Genomic DNA, 18,753 nt, shown 5'->3' on the forward strand with positions numbered 1-18,753 from the left:
AAGCATCCACATCCTTTTGATAATGTGGCGACCAGAACTGTATGCAGTATTCCAAATGTGGCCCAACCGAAGTCCTATACAACTGTAACATGACCTGTCAACTCTTGTACTCAATGCCCCGTCCGATGAAGGAAAGCATGCCGTATGCCTTCTTGACCACTCTATTGACCTGCGTTGCCACCTTCAGGGAACAATGGACCTGAACACCCAAATCTCTCTGGACATCAATTTTCCCCAGGACTTTTCCATTTACTGTATAGTTCACTCTTGAATTGGATCTTCCAAAATGCATCACCTCGCATTTGCCCTGATTGAACTCCATCTGCCATTTCTCTGCCCAACTCTCCAATCTATCTATATTCTGCTGTATTCTCTGACAGTCCCCTTCACTATCTGCTACTCCACCAATCTTAGTGTCGTCTGCAAATTTGCTAATCAGTCCACCTATACTTTCCTCCAAATCATTAATGTATATCACAAACAACAGTGGTCCCAGCACGGATCCCTGTGGAACACCACTGGTCACACGTCTCCATTTTGAGAAACTCCCTTCTACTGCTACTCTCTGTCTCCTGTTGCCCAGCCAGTTCTTTATCCATCTAGCTAGTACACCTTGGACCTCCCTGGTGCTCGGGACAAGGATATCTCTGAGCAGCTACAGGGTATTGTGAGGGGGGTGAGCAAGCAGCCAGTTGCCGTGGTACATATTGGTGCCAACAACATAGGTTAAAAAAAAAGAGATGAGGTCCTACAAGCTGAATATATGGAGTTAGGATGGTAATTAAAAAGTAGGACCTCAAAGGTATTAATCTCAGGGGTGCTACCAGTGCCACATGCTAGCGAGAGCAGAAATAGCAGGATGTATTAAATGAACACGTGGCTGGAGAATGGTGGAAGGGGGAGGGATTCAGATTCCTGGGACATTGGGTCCTGTTCTGGGGAAGGTTGGACCAGTACAACTGGACGGGTTGTATCTGGTAGGCCCAGGATCAATTTACCAATTTTCTCCGGGGGTGGGGTGGGGGGGAAGCTGTTTTCTAGTGCTGTCGGGGAGGGTTAAACTAAAATAGCAAGGGATGGGAATCTGAGCAGGGAGGCAGAAGAGGGGGAAACAAGGATAGAAATGAAAGACAGGAAGGTACGAAGCAAAAGTGGAAGTCAGAGAAAACAAGGGCGAGAAAAAAATGGGGTCACAGGGCGTAATAAAGCTAAGATGACTGACAATGTTAAAAAGACAAATCTGAAAGCATTGTGGCTTAATGCGTGGAATATTCGCAATAAGGTAGATGAATTAATAGCACACGTAGGTATAAACGGTTATGATATAGTTGCAATTACAAAGACATGGCTGCAGGGTAAGCTGGGATGGGAAGTGAACATCCAGGAGTATTCAATATTTAGGAAGGACAGACAAAAAGTGAAAGGAGGTGGGGTAGCATTGTTAGTAAAGGAGGCAATCAGTACAATACTGAGGAAGGATATTAGCTCAGAAAATCATGATGTGGAAGCTGTATAGGTGGAGCTAAGAAACACCAAGGGGCAGAACACGTTGGCGGGGGTTGTCTATAGGCCCCCAAACAGCAGTGGAGATGTAAGAGATGGCATTAAACAGGAAATTAGTGATACATGCAATAAGGGTACAATTGTAGTCTACATATAGATTGGGCAAACCATATTAGCAATATTACTGTGGAGGTGGATTTCCTGTAATGTGTACATGACGGTTTTTAGACCGATACGTTGAGGAACCAACTAGAGGACAGGCCATCCTAGACTGGGTATTGCGCAATGAGAAAGGATTACTTAACAATCCTGTTGTGAGGGGTCCCTTAGGGAGGAGCGACCATAACATGATAAAATTCTTCATTAAGATGGAGAGTGAAGTAATTGAATCCGAAACTAGAATCCAGAATCTAAATAAAGGAAAGTACGAAGGTATGAGGCACGAGGTGGCTTTGGTAGATTGGGGAACTTTACTAAAAGAATAAACGGTGGATAGGCAATGGATAACATTTAAAGAATCTGTCAATGAATTAGAACAGTTATTCATTCCTGTCTGGTGTAAAAATAAAACCGGGAAGGTGATCCAGCCGTGGCTTCCAAAATAAGTTATGGATAGTATAAAATCCAATGTCGAAGCATATAAAATTTCCAGAAAAAGCAGCAATTCTGAGGATTAGGAGCAGTTTAGAATTCAGCAAAGAAGGACAAAGAGGTCGATTTCGGGGAGGAAAATAGAGTATGAGAGTAAACTTGCGGGGAACATAAAAACTGACTGTAAAAGCTTCTATAAATTTGTGACAAGGAAAAGATTAGTGAAGGCAAATGACTTACAGTCAGAAACGGAGGTAATTATAATGGGTAACAAAAATGGCAGAACAATTAAACACATTCTTTAGTCTGTTTTCACAAAGGAGGGCATAAATAACCTTGCAGAAATTTTAGGGAACCAGGGGGTCTAATGAGAGAGAGAGGAACTGAAGGAAATAAGAATTAGAAAAAAAAGATATTGCTAGGGAAACTAATATGGTTCAAGGCTGACAAATCCCCAGGGCCTGATAATACACATCCCAGAGTACGAAAGGAAGTGGCCCTGGAAATAGTGGATGGTGGTCATCGTCCAAAATTTTATAGACTCTGGAACAGTTCCTACACATTGGGGGGGGGGGGGTGGCAAATGTAATCCCACTATTTTTTTAAAAAGGAGGGAGAGAAAAAAAGGGAATTTCTGACCAGTTAGCCTTACATCAGTAGTGGTGAAAATGCTAGAGTCTATTATAAAGGATGTGATGGCAGAACACCTGGAAAGAAGAAATGGGATTCGACAAAGTCAGCATGGGTTTACAAAAGAGAAATCATGCTTAACAAAACTACTGGAGATTTTTGAGGATGTAACTAGTAGAATAGATAAGGAAAACGAGTGCATCTGGTGTCTTTGGATTTTCAGAAGGCTTTTGATAAGGTCCCACATAAGAGGTTGCTGTGCAAAATTAAAGCACGTGGGAGTGGAGGTAATACACTAGCATGGATTGAGAATTGGTTGACAGACAGGAAACAGAGGGTAGGAACAAACGGTACTTTTTTCCAGGTGGCAGGCAGTGACTAGTGTGGTACCATGGGGATCAGTTCTTGAGCCCCAGTTATCCACAATATATATTAATTACTTGGGTGAAGGAACTAAATGTAACATTTCCAAGTTTGCAGACCGCACAAAGCTGGGGGGTGGGGCCGGGGCCGGGGCCGGTGGGTGGTCGGGGGTGGTGGGGGGGGGAGGTTATGTGAGCTGCAAGGAGGATGCAAAGAAGATCCAATGTAATTTGGACATGTTGAGTGAGTGGGCAAATGCATGGCAGATGCAGTACACCGTGGATAGATGTGAGGTTATCCACTTTGTAAAAACAGAAAGGCAGATTATTATCTGAATGGTGATAGATTGTGAAATGGGGATGTGCAACGAGACCTGGGTGTCATTATACACCAGTCACTGAAAGCAAGCATTCAGCTGCAGCAAGCAGTTAGGAAGGCAAATGGTATGTTGGCCTCCATTGCAAGAGAACTTCTGTTCAGGAGCAAGGATGTCTTAGTGCAGTTATACGGGGCCTTGGTGAGGCCACATCTGCAGTATTGTGTGCAATTTTGGTCTCTTTATCTAAGGAAGGATCTTCCTGCCATGGGGGCTGTGCAAAGATGATTTACTAGGCTGATTCCTGGGATGGCAAGGTTGACGTAGAAGGAGATTGGATTGACTTGGTCTGCATACGCTAGAGATTTGAAGACTGACAGGGGATCTCATAGAAACCCTATGAGATTCTAACAGGACTGGACAGGCTCGATGCTAAGAGGATGTTCCCGATGTCTGGGGAGTCCAGAACCAGGGGTCACAATCTCAGGATATGGGATATGCCATTTAGAACCGCGAAGAGGAGAAATTTCTTCTCTCAGGCAGTGGTAAACCTGTGGAGTTCTCTAACGCAGAACACAGTGGAGGTGAAGTTATTAAATATATTCAAGAAGGAGATAAATATATTTCTTAGTGCCAAAGAGATCAAGAGATATGGGGCGAAAGCAGGAACTGTGTACTGTATTACACTGATCTTTTTTAAATGGTGGAGTAGGCCTGAGGGGCCGAATGGCCTACCCCTACTATTTTTTGTTTCAATGTTTCCACGTTTCAATGTCTGTAGTTACCAATGTCTCATTTTGTAAACAGGGTGTGAAATTTGTATTCCTCCAGAATCACTTTGAAGGATTCAAAGAGTCTGGGCATTGCCTCCTCTATTTCCACGTTTGCTTCCTTCTGCAACGCTCAAAAATCCCATTTGGCCTGGGTAAATGTTTTATTTTATTGTGGTACAAAAAGTGCCGGATTGAAAGGGGTTAACTGCACCTCTTTGTTCAGTGACTAACTAATGTCAGTCCTCATGGACCGTAATTGTGTCACTGGAGGGTTTCTGATTTCTATTAATAAATGCCTGCTTTCAATGACATAGGTTATAGTTGTGAGTTGGCAGTAACAGTTATCAGCGGCTTCAGAGACGGGGAGAGGATAAATCACAAACTGGGGACAATAGATTGGAATATTACAACAATGGATCAGGATCAGAGAACAATAGACTGGAATGTTACAACAATGGAAAGGAGTTTCTCCTCGGAGCTTCAACAACTTTATACCCATTATCATCAAATGCAATTAGAATGGCGGATATATTACGCACTTAAGATTATTCAATACATTTACTATCCCATCCTCGCTATTGTTGGCATCCCTGGTAAGTATCACTGTCCAACATTTAATTCTATAAGCCATATTTAACAGCACTTCTGCTTCTGTCTTTTATGATACAGTTCTGGTCACCTCATTGCAGAAAAGATGTAATTGCACTAGATAAGATGCAGAGGATATTTATGAGGATGTTGTCAAGACTGGAAAAATGTAGATGTGGGAAAGGTCAGATAGGCTGGGGTTGTTCACATTGGAACAGAGAAGGCTTAGGGGAGTTGTGATTGAAATCTACAAAATTTTGAGGGGCCTGGGTAAAGTGGAGGTGAAGGGTCTATTCACCTTCGCAGAGAGGTCAGTGAGGAGGACACATAGATCTCAAGTGATTGGTAGAAAAAGTAGAGGGGAGATGAGGAAAAACCTTCTCACCCAGAGGGTGGTGATAGTCTGGAACTCACTGCCTGAAAGGGTAGTTGAGGCAGATTACCTCACCTCATTCAAACTGGGTCTGGATATGCACCTACAGCTGCCGGGCTAAGGACCAAATGCTGGAAGGAGGGATTAGAATAGGTGGATCATTTTTTGACCGGTACAAACACATTGGGCCAAGTGTCTTCTTCCTGTGCCTTAAAATTTCTATGAAACATTCTATGATTTTATATGATGCTGTTGTTGTTCCTGGTAATTCCATGTATCCAGATTTTAACTCTAGAAACCATTGCTAACTTTAGCTCTGTTCTTGTAATTTAATCTGTCATCTTTACTGCCGTTTGTGCCCTTGCAAAGTCTCTATCTCCTGCTATTACATCTGTAAAAACGGCTTCACTCTATTACCGTTCTTGTAATATACTCTCTCATCTTTGCTGCTGTTTGTTTCCCTGAAAAGACTTTATTTCGAGCTAATAGATCTGTAAAACATGTTTCACTGACAGGCAGTTATTGTCATAGAAATAGTGAGAAGATTGAAACCAGTGTCTTTGATCTCCATCACAAAGTATGTCCCCTTTTGTTGAACTACATACCCCTCACTAGCCAAGGTCTGAGGCTGAACGATTTATTCTGCATTCTATTTAACTGTCAGCTGGATTCTGAGCCCATGTTCTGTCCATCACCAATCCTGGCTACTACCACCTCCATGATATCGCCTGTCTGCACTTCTGCCTCAGCCCTTCTGCTTCACGCACTCTCATCCATGCCTTTTCTAAATCCACGTTCCAGTTCGAATTCAGTCCTGGTCACCCTCCCAGCTGCATATCATAATGAACAACAGATTAGCCAGAACTCTGCTGTCCATATCCTAACTCATAAAATATCCCGTTCACGCATCACCCCTATGTTCATTGACCTATATGGCCTCGCAGTCTGGCAACAGCACAATTTTAATATTTCCAGTCTTGTATTTGAAGACCTCCATTGCTCGCCCATTCAATTAGTACCATCATCCTAACCATTTTCCATATTTCTGCAAATCTTTTGCCTTCCTGTCCCTTTCCAGATTCCCTTTTATCTGAATTTCCTTCCCGCTGCATCCCTGCCTGGTCGTGATTTTCGGCTCTAAGCGCCACCAGTGCAGCAAACTCGGATCCAAACAGTGGTGCAAGCTGAGCTGCCGGCTACTGTCGTCATGCACAGTGCCCCCTGGTGGGCAGGGCTCTATCCCGGTCATACTGTGGCTGCTCCAGTCGCAAGAGATGGATCTGAATGCGACATCACGTCATTGAATGTCAGTATCTGCATGTCTACTCAACACCTGTGTTAGTCACTCTCAGCTGAACATGCGTTCAGCAGCATGAGGAAGTCTCATTGCATCAGGTCAAATATGGACAAGGAAACCTTCTGCTGATTACCACCTACTGCCCCCTCCCCCTTCAGCTGATGAATCAGTACTCCTCCATGTTGAGCACCACGTGAAGGAAGCACTAAGGGTGTGTTGGAGAATTTTCTGAGCTTTGCTAATTATTACTTAACTTTGTAGAAATAGAAAAACAGGATGCAGCTTGTAGCTAACCTAACCAATGGTCATAAAATGTAGACAGAGCAACTGACCACAACCCACTGTCTTTGGAAGAGACAGAGCTCATGATGGATTTTGGGGAAGTGAACGCAGATTGTTCATTGCTGACTCTTCCACTTTTATCATGTTTGTCAAACCTAGCCAGAAGTAACGGCCAAATATAGTACCTGGAGTGTGTACGTTAAATAGGGAACAATAGCTTGTTATGCTCGAACTAACGCTCGACTGACCTCGGACTCTGCATGCTGCACAGTCACGTAGTCGGTGTTGTGATCATCTTGTGGGCGTTTATCTATTGTGAAATTGTTAGCTCTGCCTCTGTTATACTATATAAATCCACGGCGATCTGTAGCTCTGGGGAGTAGCACTGGACCACCTTTAGGTAAGGTGTGCACCCCATGATATCATGCAATAAAGTGTTTGCTCTCAACGTCTGAGTCCGGAGAATTTGTTCAACAATTGGGCACAATCTGGATTTTCTCCAACAGATTGGCAAGGCGAAGAATGTACTTTTGGTGGGGGACTTCAACGTCCATCATCAGGAGTGGCTGGGTAGCACCAATGCAGACCGAGCTGGCTAAGTTCTAAAGGACATAGCTGCAAGACTGGGTCTGCGGCAGATTGTGAGGGAACCAACAAGAGGGAAAATCATACTTATTCTCACCCTCACTCTCTGCCTGCCACAGATGCATCTGTCCATGGCAGTATTGGTAGGCATGACCACCATACAGTCCTTGTGGAGACAAAGTCCCGTCTTCACATTGAGGATATCCTCGACCGTGTTGTGTGGCACTACAACCGTGCTAATAGGGATATATTTCGAACAGACATAGCTGGGCATCCACGAGGCGCAGTCGGCAATCAACAGCAGCAGAATTGCACTCAATCTGTAACCTCATGGCACGTCATATACTCCACTCTGCCATCAAACTCCGGGGATCAACCTTGGTTAAATAAAGAGGGCAGGAGCAGCAACAAGAATACCTCAAAATGAGGTGAAAACATGGTGAAGCTACAAACCAGTACTACCTGCCTGCCAAACAGCATGCGATGGACAGAGCTCAGGGATCCCACAACCAACGGATCAGTCATAAGCTCTGCAGTCCTGCCAAATCCAGTCATGCACGGTGGTGGACAATTACATAATTAAATGGAGAAGGTGGCTCCACAAATATTCCCATCCTCAGTGTTGTGGGAGACCAGTACAGCAGTGCAAAAGATAAGGCTGAAGGATTTACTACAATCTTCTTCCAAAAGTGCCGTATGCATGGTCCATCTAGGCTTCCTCCTGACATCCCCAGCATCACAGATGCCGGTCTTCAGCCAATTCGATTCACTCCGCGTGATATCAAGAAACAACTGAAGGCACTGGATACTGCAAAGGCTTTGGGCCCTGAAAGCATTCCGGAAATAGTACTTAAGACATGTGCTCCAGAACTTGCCGTGCCCCTAAACAATCTGTTCCAGTACAGCTACAACACTGGCATCTACCCGGCAGTGAGGAAAATTGCCCAGAGCTGTCCTGCACACAGAAAGCATGACAACTTCAACCTGGCCAATTACTGCCCTCTCAGTCTACTCTTGATTGTCAGTAAAGTTATGGAAGCTGTCATTGAAAGTGCTATCAAGTAGCACTTGCTGAGCAATAACCTGCTCAATGACATTCAGTTTGGGTGCCGCCACGCCCACGCAGCTCCAAATCTCATTACAGTCTTGGCTCAAACAGAAACAACATACTGAACCTTAAAAGCGAGTTACGAATGACTGCTCTTGACATCCAGATTACACTTGACCGAATATGGATCAAGGAGCCCAAGCAAAACTGGAGCCAAATGTAACCAATGGGACATCTCTCCACTGGATGGAATCATACCTAGCACAAAGGAAAATGGTTGTGGTTATTGGAGGCTAATCATATTGGTCCCAGGCCATCACTGCAGGAGTTCCTCAGGGTGGTGTCCTAGGCCCAATCATCTACAGTTGCTTCATCACTGATTTCCCTCAGTTATAAGATCATATGTAGGGATGTTTGCTGATGATTGCACAATGTTCTATATTATTTGTGACACCTCAGGTACTGAAGCAGCCAGTGTCTGGATGCAGCAAAAGTTGGCCAACATCCAAGCGTGGGCTGAAAAGTGGCAAGTATCATTCGTGGCACACAGGTGCCAGGCAATAATCACCTAAAAGAAGACAGAACCTAACGATCTGCCCTTGATATTCAATGGCATCACCATTGCTGATTTCCTTCACTATCAACATCCTGGGGGTTACCCTTGACCAGAAACTGAACTGGACCAGCCAGAAAAATGCAATGGATACAAGGGCATTTCAAAGGCGAGCAAGTCTGCGGCCAAGAACTCACCTCTTGACTCCTCAATGTCTGTCCACCATCAACAAGACACAAGTCAGGTGTGTGATGGAACACTCACCACTTGCCTGGATGGGTGCAGCTCCAAAAACATTCAAGAAGCTACCAAACATCCAGGACAGAGCAGACTGATGGATTGGCACTCCATATACCACATTCAAGATTCATTACCTTTGCCACCTATGCACAGTGGCAGCAGTGTGTCCCATCTCCAAGACTCACTGAAGCAACTCACCAACACTCCTTCGACATCACCTTCCAAACGCGCGACTTCTACCACCAAGAAAGTCAGGGACAGGCAGCAGATGCATGGGAACAACATCACGTGCATGTTCCCCTCCAAATAATACACCATTCTGACTTGTACATTTCTTACCATTCCCGCATTGATGCTTGAAAAAATCTGGGCACTCTCTTCAGAACAGCACGGTTGGTTGATATACGCAGATCCCAAGAACTGCAGCAATTCCCAAAGACGGCTCCCCGCTGCCTTCTCATAGGCAATTTGTTTAATTTATTTAAAGATACAGCACTGAAACAGGCCCTTCAGCCCACCGAGTCTGCGCCAAACAACAGCCACCCGTTTATACTAACCCTACAATAATCCCATATTCCCGACAGTTGGAGCAATTTACAACAGCCAAATTACCTGCCACATGCAATTCTTTGTCAGTGGGAGGAAATCGGAGCACCCCGCGAAAACTCACGCGGGTATAGAGGGAACTTGCAAACTCCACACAGGCAGTATCCAGAATCGAACCAGGGTCCTTGGAGCCGTGAGGTTGCAGTGTTAACCACTGCGCCACTGTGCCGCCCATCAAGTTCTGAAGCTGCCAGTGTCTAGATGCAGCAAAACGTGGCCAACATCCAGGCTGGGCTGAAAAGTGGCAAGTAACATTCGTGGCACAGAGGTGCCAGGGATGGGCAGTAATTGCTGGCCTCATCAGCAAAGGCCACATCCCATCAACAAAAAATAATCATGTCTTTCGCCAATTTTGACACGGTGCCACCACTGGAATTACTGGGAGTCCACCATTTGTGCTGCGCACCCAGTACCTCAAGGACTCACTGAGTACCCCTAGTGACCTCGCCTCTGCTGTGGGGTTGCAGCAATACCCCTGCTCCCAGGACTGGTGTAGCACCAACAGTGCATCCCTCTCACTGGCTAGCCCCAGTGACCCCACCACACGGACATGTTGTCTGGGGCTCCAGTGATAGGCCTGGTCCCAAGCCTGGTGCAGTACTGGCAGGAGTCCCCACCCCTTGAATGACACGGGCAACACCACAACACTTACCTGTAGTGTAGGTATCTAGTGATGGTCCAGGTAATAAGCCTCGTGGAGTACCAGCAGCATTCTATGCTCTCTGACTGGCGCCTGTGACCGCACTACACTTTACTGGTGCCTGGACCCCAGCGATTGCCATGGTCCAAGGCATCATGCACTACTGGCAGTTTCGTCGCTCCAGATTGTATTTCTGAGACGACTGACCGGCTGGCCCTCTGACTGTCTAACAGTTTTGGCTGGTGGGATCACTGTCCTTAAAGGCATGGGAACACAGCCCGGGCAGTTAATGGCCAGAATGCTGCTAAATTATCTCAGCAGGTACTCCGAGCAGATGAGGCACTGTTCCCCTCACCGTTCGGTCTACGGTTGGTACACAGTCCCCCGCCACAACCCCGCCCCCACCTCCCCACCCCCAACGCCCGCTCAAATAAATTTAGCGTCCTGTCTCCAGCAGAAATCCCTGCCACAAGTACAATATTTAAATCCGTCACTGAATGTGGGAACAAATGTACACATGTGTCTACATGAACGACTTCAAGCTGTTTTTCTTACTTCCAAACTGATGTAAAATTTCCCTGATCATTTCCCTTGTTTACTGTAAACTTAATGACGATTGACATAATTTGTTTAATTTATCTAACTTTTCATTTCCAGTCATTGCTTTGAAATAATTGAATTCTGTGTTACTTTTCACAGTTGAGGGAATCTCTTAGTAAGACCCACATGTAGTTTTCTGTACAAGAGCAAAATACAGTGGATGCTGGAAATTTGAAATACAAGCAGAAAATGCTGGAATTACGCAGCAGCTCTAGCAGCATCTGTGACGAGAGAAGCAGAGTTAATGCTTCAGGTCAGTGACCCTTCACCAGAATTTGGAGTGCTTAGAGATTAACAGTTTTTAAGCAGGAATAGAAGGAAGGAGGAGGAGGATTATGATCAACACTGAGTTCAACAATTTCCGCATCATCTGTTTGCCATTTATTCTCTCTGTCTTCCACCCTGTTACAGACCTTACTGTGCATGCTTTCAAGTCCAACCATTACAACACATCAGTGGATACAGTGCCACATTTGAAAATCTCATTCAGTATTCAGTCAAACATTTGCTACCAGCCTGATGTATAATTTCCCTGTTTATTTCCCTTCCTCACAGTTAACTTGGTGACGATTGTGATCCTGTCTCGGGGAAAGTGTGGTCTCTCCAAATGTGTCACTCGCTACTTGGTGGCCATGGCAGCGGCAGATCTCCTGGTAGTGATCCTTGACCTGATATTGAGGCACATTCCCATTGTTTATTACGAACAGTTTCATTTCTTGCAGTATTCCATCCCCACGTGTAATATCCATGCCGTCCTGCTGTTTGCAGCAACAGATTTTTCTGTCTGGTTCACCGTTACTTTCACATTTGATCGATTTGTCGCCATTTGTTGCCAGAAGCTGAAAAGTAAATATTGCACCGAGAAAATGGCAGCTGTCGTTCTGGGGACTTTGACTGTGCTGAGCTGTTTAAAGAACATGTTCTGGTATTTTATGTTCACAGGACAGTATGTTCTGGTGAACACCCCTTGGTTTTGTTTGGTAACAATGGAGGTTCTATATTCTCGAGTCTGGTCAACAATCGAATTCCTACATTACACTCTAACTCCGGGGTTCCCATTTTTGCTGATTCTGCTGCTTAACGTCCTCACTATCAAACACATTTTAGTGAGTAGCAGAAGTCGCCAGAGACTCCGGGCTCACAGCAGTGCGGGCAGTCGCAAAGACCAAGAAATGGAGAGCCGACGGAAATCCATCGTTTTGCTGTTAGTTATCTCAGCCAATTTCATACTGTTATGGGCAGTGTTTACGGTCGTTTCAATAGGGAACCGAATGTGGTATTTGGTGTCTCTATACCTACCAGAATTTTTACAGGATATAGGTTTCATGTTGCAGCTCCTCAGCTGCTCCACCAACACTGCGGTTTATGCCATGACCCAGACTCAGTTCAGAAAGCAGTTGAAGAATGTGCTGAAATATCCCTTTAATAGAATTATTAAATCCAATCAATGATGCCAGGAAATGAATTACTGACGATTTCCAGTAGCTCCTCATTATATTCCACATTTCCAGCAGCCGGTGGGGTGGCGTGGGGGAGTTGGGGGGGGGCGGGGTTGGTGTGAGGAGGTGTGGTGGGAGAGGGGCGTCGCTGTGCCTACAGAGGAGGGTGGGGGGGAAACATGTCGCTATGGTGACAGACTGTCGCTACAGTGATGGAGTGGGGGTGTGGCCTGACGCCAAGGAAACTGAGAGGGGGTACGAGATATGGTGATAGAGTGGAAGCGGGTTCTGCTGCAATGGTGAGAGTTTGAGGGCGGGGACTGTTCCCCTTCCTGACGGGCAAGAGGGGGTGGGGCCTGTCTCCCTTTGTGACGCTTTTGTGTGGGCAGGGAATTTTCCTCATTAAAAGGAGGCATTAGGATCGGGCCCTGGTATTCATTATGACGGTACATGAGGGCGTGGCCGTTTGCCTCCGATGACATGGAGTGGGCACGGGTCCGGCCTCCCATGGTAATAGGGAGTGGGGGAGAAACCTGTTCCCAATGGTGATGGGCGATTGGAGGTGGGACCTGCCCCCCATGATGACGGAGAAAGGAGGTAAGGCCTATTCACCATGGTGATGGGGAATGGGGCGGAGTCTGTTGTCCATGGTGACGGACGATTGTAGGTGGGGAACGTTCCCCATGGTGTTGGCAGAGTTGGGCCAAAGTCTGTTCCCCATGATAACGTGGGAGTGAGGCTGAGGCCTGTTCCATAGGGTGATGGAATACTGTGGGCGGGCTCTGTTCCTCATGATTGTGGAAAATGGGGGTGCGTCTGCACCCCATGGTGTTGGGAGAGTGGGGGTGCGCATGCTCCCTTTGGTGATGCAAGTTGTCTCAATAGCAACCAGGATAACAACAAGAAAAACAACAGTAAGAGAGTTGGTGGTGGGATACTTCACCTTGAATTCTTCATAATCAATTATAGCATATAATTATTTCTCACCTCTCTTAATCCTTCATTGCCCTTTCAGATCCTTTTTAATACTTTGGAAGCCTTGGCAACCATATCACATTCGAATACTGTATAACTGTTCCTTATTAAGGTCCCACTATTTAAGAAAGGTTGTAGAAATACGCCAGGGCACTACAGACCAGTGAGTCTTACGTCAGTGGTAGGGAAGCTATTGGAGAAAATTCTGAAGGAGAGAATCTATCACCACTTGGAGAGGCAAAATTTGATTTGGAATAGTCAGCATGGCTTTGTCAGAGGGAGATCATGCCTAACAAATTAGATTGAATTTTTTGAGCATGTGACCAGGTGTGTAGATGACGGTAGTGCAGTTGATGTAGTTTACATAGATTTCAGCAAAGCCTTTGACAAGATCCCACATGGGAGACTTATCAAACAAGGTAACTTGACAAGTTGGATTCAAAATTGGCTTAGCTTTAGGAGACAGAGAGTGATGACAGATCGCTGTTTTAGTGACTGGAAGCCAGTGTCCAGTGGCGTACCACAGGGATCTGTGCTGGGTCCCCTATTGTTTGTCATTTATATAAACTACATAGATGACTATGTGGGGGGGGGGGGGGGTAGGATCATTAAGTTAGCGGATGACACAAAGATGGCCGAGCGGTTAACAGTGAGGTGGAGTGTCTTAGGTTACAGGAAGATATAGACGGGATGGTCAAATGGGCAGAAAAGTGGCAGATGGAATTTAACGCTGAAAAGTGTGAGGTGATACACTTTGGAAGGAGTAATGTGACACGGAAGTATTCAATGAATGACCTGACACTGGGAAGTTCTGAGGAACAAAGGGACCTTGGTGTGTTTGTCCATAAATCTCCGACGGCAGAAGGGCAGGTTAATAGGGTGGTGAAAAAGGCATATGGGACACTTGCCTTTATCAATCGAGGCATAGATTACAAAAGGAGGGAGGTCATGTTGGAGTTGTACAGAACTGTGGTAAGGCCACATCTGGAGATCTGTGTGCAATTCTGGTCGCCACATTATAGGAATGATGTGATTGCATTGGAGGGGGTGCAGAGGCGTTTCACCAGGATGTTGCTTGGGATGGAACATTTAAGGTTTTAAGAGAGGTTGGATAGGCTTGGGTTGTTTTCACTGGAGCAGAGAAGACTGAGGGGTGACCTGATCGAAGTGTACAAGATTATGAGGGGCATGGACAGGGTGGATAGGGAGCAGTTGTTCCCCTTAGTTGAAGGGTGAGTTACGAGGGTCACAAGTTTAAGGTGAGGGGCGGGAGGTTTAAGGGCGATTTGAGGCAGAACATTTTTACCCAGAGTGTGGTGACGGTCTGGAATGCCCTGCCTGGGAGGGTGGTAGAGGCAGGTTGCCTCACATCCTTTAAAAAGTAGCTTTCAAAGCTATAGGCCAAGTGCTGGCAAATGAGATTAGGTAGACAGACCAGGTGTTTTAATGCATCAGTGCAGACTCGATGGGCCGAAGGGCCTGTACTGCGCTGTGATTCTGAGATTACTTTCCAACATATAGCATATTTTATAATTTTATCAGGCTTTATATCGCTTCATAACTCTATGTAATCCGTTGTAGATCGTTATAGTAATTTAAAATCCTTTATAACTTGTTATAATTATATATAACACTGTGTAATCCTTGATAAAAGAACTGAATACATTGTAACGCTTAATAACCATTCATAATCCTATATATACCTTTACAATGCATCATAACCTTTTATGATCCTATACAATTTTTTTTTAAAACTCGTCAGAATCATTGAATTAATGAGTGATTAACAGCACTGAAGAAGCCCATTCGGGTCATCGATACCAGGCCGTCTCTCCAAGGAGCTATGCAGCCAGTCCCATTGCCAAGCTCTAGCCGTGTAGCCTTCCAAATCTATTTCTCTCAGGTGGCCATTCAACTTCCTGTTGAATTCATTGATTGTCTCTGCTTCCACAACACTTGGGGCAGCGAGTTCCAAGTCATTGCCACCAGCTGCCTAAATGTACTTCCTCATATTGCCCCTACACATGCCAACAACTTTAAAAATATGCTCCCTAGTCCTTGTACCATTTGTTAAGGGCGTCTGTTTTTCCTTGTCAAAATTAACTAAGCCCGTTCTAACCTTGTGCACTACTATTAAATCACGCCTCAATCTCCTCAGTTGTAAAGAGAACATTTATCAACCTAACCTTGTAACTGAAATTACCCAACCCTGAACTCATTCTGGTAAATCTATGCTGCACTCTTTCAAGGGCCCTCATATCCTTCCTAAAGTGTGGTAACCTGGGCTGGGCGCAGTTCTCCAGTTGGGGCCTAACCAGAGCTTTATAAAGGTTCAACATAACTTCAAAGCTTTTGCAGTTAATGCCTCTATTCATGAAACCCAATATCCCATATTATGTTCGAACCACCCTGTCAATATATCCTGCCACCATCAAAGATCGATGCACATGCACCATCAGGTCCCTCTTTTCCTGCACACGCTTTAGAACTGTGCCAGTAAGGCTATATTACCTGTCCCTTTTCCTTCTGACAAAATGCACCACCTCACACTCATCAGTATTAAATTCCAGCAGCCACCTCACTCTGCTGGTCCACGTATATCCTGTTGCAGGCAGTTCATATCTCGCCAAGTTCTGAAGAAGGATCTCTGACCTGAAACGTGAACTCTGATTTTCTCTGCACAGATGCTGCCAGACCTGCTGAGTATTTCCAACATTTCTTGTTTTTGTTTCATATCTCGACACTGTTTGCCTCAGCTCTTATGTTGGTGTCGTCAGCAAATATTGAGATCCTGCTCTGTATTCCAAGATGCAAGTCATTTACAGATGGCAAGAAAGCAATGCTTCTATCATTGACCTTTGGGGAATTCCACTGCCTACCACCCTCTAGTCTGAGAAGCAACCATTTATTACAAGTCGCTGTTTTATGTCCTTGGACCAATATGTTATCCAATTGGACACTGAGCCTCCTATTCCATGAGCCTCAATGTTGTTAACCAGCCATTTATGAGGTGCCTTATCAAATGAATTCTTCAAGTCCAAAAACAACATCCACCGTATTCCCTTCATCAACATTCTTTCTTAGCTCTCCAAAGGAAAACCAATTAGATTTGTCAAGAACGATCGGCCATTCACGAATTCATACTGGCTATAGATAATTAACTCCAACCTCTCTAAGTTGCCAAATATATTTTTCCTGATTATTATTTATAAACTTTACCCACCATTAATGTTAAACTGCATGGCATATGGATGCTAGGAGTGCCCTTACACCCTGTCTTGAGTAAGGGTATGCCATTTGCCAGTCTCCAATCCTCTGACACTAACCCCTACCCCCCACATGCCCCCCACCTCCCCTTTCTCCAGAGAAAGTTGGAAGGGTCTGGCAATCCCTTCCACCATTTCAATCTTCACTTCCTTTCGAAACCTGGCATGCAAGCCCTCCCGACCAGGTGACTTATCAACCCTCAGCATAACAACATTTTTAATACCTCACACTCACAATTTTTATCCTGTTCATTGCCTCTCCTCTCTCTGCTTCGACCAATAATTTGCCAGCTTCCATTTCCTCAGTGAACACTGATAAGAAGTAGGCTTGTCCTGCGCCTCTAACCATATTTAATCCCCATGTCCCTAATAATCCCCACTTCTGCTCTTACTATTCGCTAACCATCTACATGCCTGTAGAAGATCTTTTTGTTCCTATTTTTATTGACTGCTATTATATTTGCATATTCTCTATTTGCAAGATTTATTTTCCTCTTTACCTCCCTTCATACAAAGCATTCTTGTTTCATCATCGTCTCTATTTGCCTCGTCAACCAAGGAGCCCTGTTCTTGGTTTCCCCTATTTTTACCCTGTCTAGAGTTTTCCTAGCCTGTCCCTGAAGCATTTCTTCTTGCTACTTGTTGATTCCATTCTACCCCGGCTAGACCCCTTCTCATTGCTTTGAAACTCGCTCTCTTCCAATCTATACATTCAGTCCTGTTTTGTTCCTTGCTTTCCTGCCTTCTGATTCTATGATATGATGATCATGCTTACCCAAATACTCCCCCAGAGATACTTGCTCAACTTGGCCCACCTCATTTCCCAGCACCAGATCTAGCAATGACTCTTTTCCAGTTTGATTGAGAATATACTGATCAAGGAAGTTCTCCCAAAGACATTTGTGGAATTATTCCTCCACTATAACCTCAACAGTAAAATTATCCCTATCGAAATTTGGATGATTAACGTTCCCCAATATTAGCACTGTATAGTGCTTGCACATCTTTATGATATCCCTGCATTTTGCTCCACTCTCTGTTCCTCGAACACGATTTGGAGGCCTATAGTACAACCCCCACCCGGGCAGAGAGTTCATTTTGTTTTACTCCAAAACTCCAATCAAATGGATTTTGCCCTTGCCACTGCAATGACATTCTTCCTTTCCTTCTCGATGTTTTCAAAGAATAAAGAACAAAGAAAAATACAGCACAGGAACAGGCCATTCGGCCCTCCAAGCCTGCGCCGATCTTGAATCCTGCAGAAACTAAAACCTTCTGCACTTCCAGGGTCCGTATCCCTCTTTTCCCATCCTATTCATGTATTTGTCCAGATGCCTCTTAAACGTCTCTATGGTACCTGCTTCCACCACCTCGCCTGGCAACAGGTTCCAGGCACTCACCACCATCTGTGTAAAGAACTTCCCTTGTACATCCCCTCTAAACGTTGCCCCTCTCACCTTAAACATATGTCCCCTAGTAACTGACTCTTCCACCCTGGGAAAAAGCTTCTGACTATCCACTTTGTCCATGCCGCTTATAACTTTGTAAACCTCTATCATGTCGCCCCTCCACCTCCGTCGTTCCAGTGAAAACAGTCCGGGTATATCCAACCTCTCCTCATAGCTAGTGCCCTCCAGACCAGGCAACATCCTGGTAAACTTCTTCTGTACCCTATCCAAAGCCTCCACATCTTTCTGGTAGTGTGGCGACCAGCATTTCACGCAATATTCCAAGTGTGGTCTAACTAACGTTCTGTACAGCTGCAGCATGACTTGCCTATTTTTATACTCTATGCCCCGACCAATGAAGGCAAGCATGCCGTATGCCTTCTTGACTACCTTATCCACCTGCATTGCCACTTTCAGTGATCTGTGGACCTGTACGTCCAGATCTCTCTGCCTGTCAATACTCCCAAGGGTTCTGCCATTTACTGTATTCTTCCCACCTGCATTAGACCTTCCATAATGCATTACCTCACATTTGTCCGGATTAAACTCCATCTGCCATTTCTCTGCTCAAGTCTCCAACCGATCTATATCCTGCTGTATCCTTTGACAATCATCATCATTACCTGCAACTCCATCA

The 18,753-nt window shown here is 45.1% G+C and overlaps 1 protein-coding gene across 1 annotated transcript; it reads left to right on the plus strand.

The window, feature by feature from the left end:
• Positions 1–11,177: 11,177 nt before the first annotated feature.
• Positions 11,178–12,439, plus strand: LOC137358340 (neuropeptides capa receptor-like). The gene is made up of 2 exons (XM_068024283.1): positions 11,178–11,241; positions 11,544–12,439. Exons 1-2 carry the CDS (start codon positions 11,178–11,180, stop codon positions 12,437–12,439), a joined length of 960 nt encoding a protein of 319 aa, XP_067880384.1.
• The last annotated feature ends 6,314 nt before the right edge of the window (positions 12,440–18,753 follow it).

Source organism: Heterodontus francisci, chromosome 49 (genome assembly GCF_036365525.1).
Source record: "Heterodontus francisci isolate sHetFra1 chromosome 49, sHetFra1.hap1, whole genome shotgun sequence".
Taxonomy (NCBI): domain Eukaryota; kingdom Metazoa; phylum Chordata; class Chondrichthyes; order Heterodontiformes; family Heterodontidae; genus Heterodontus; species Heterodontus francisci.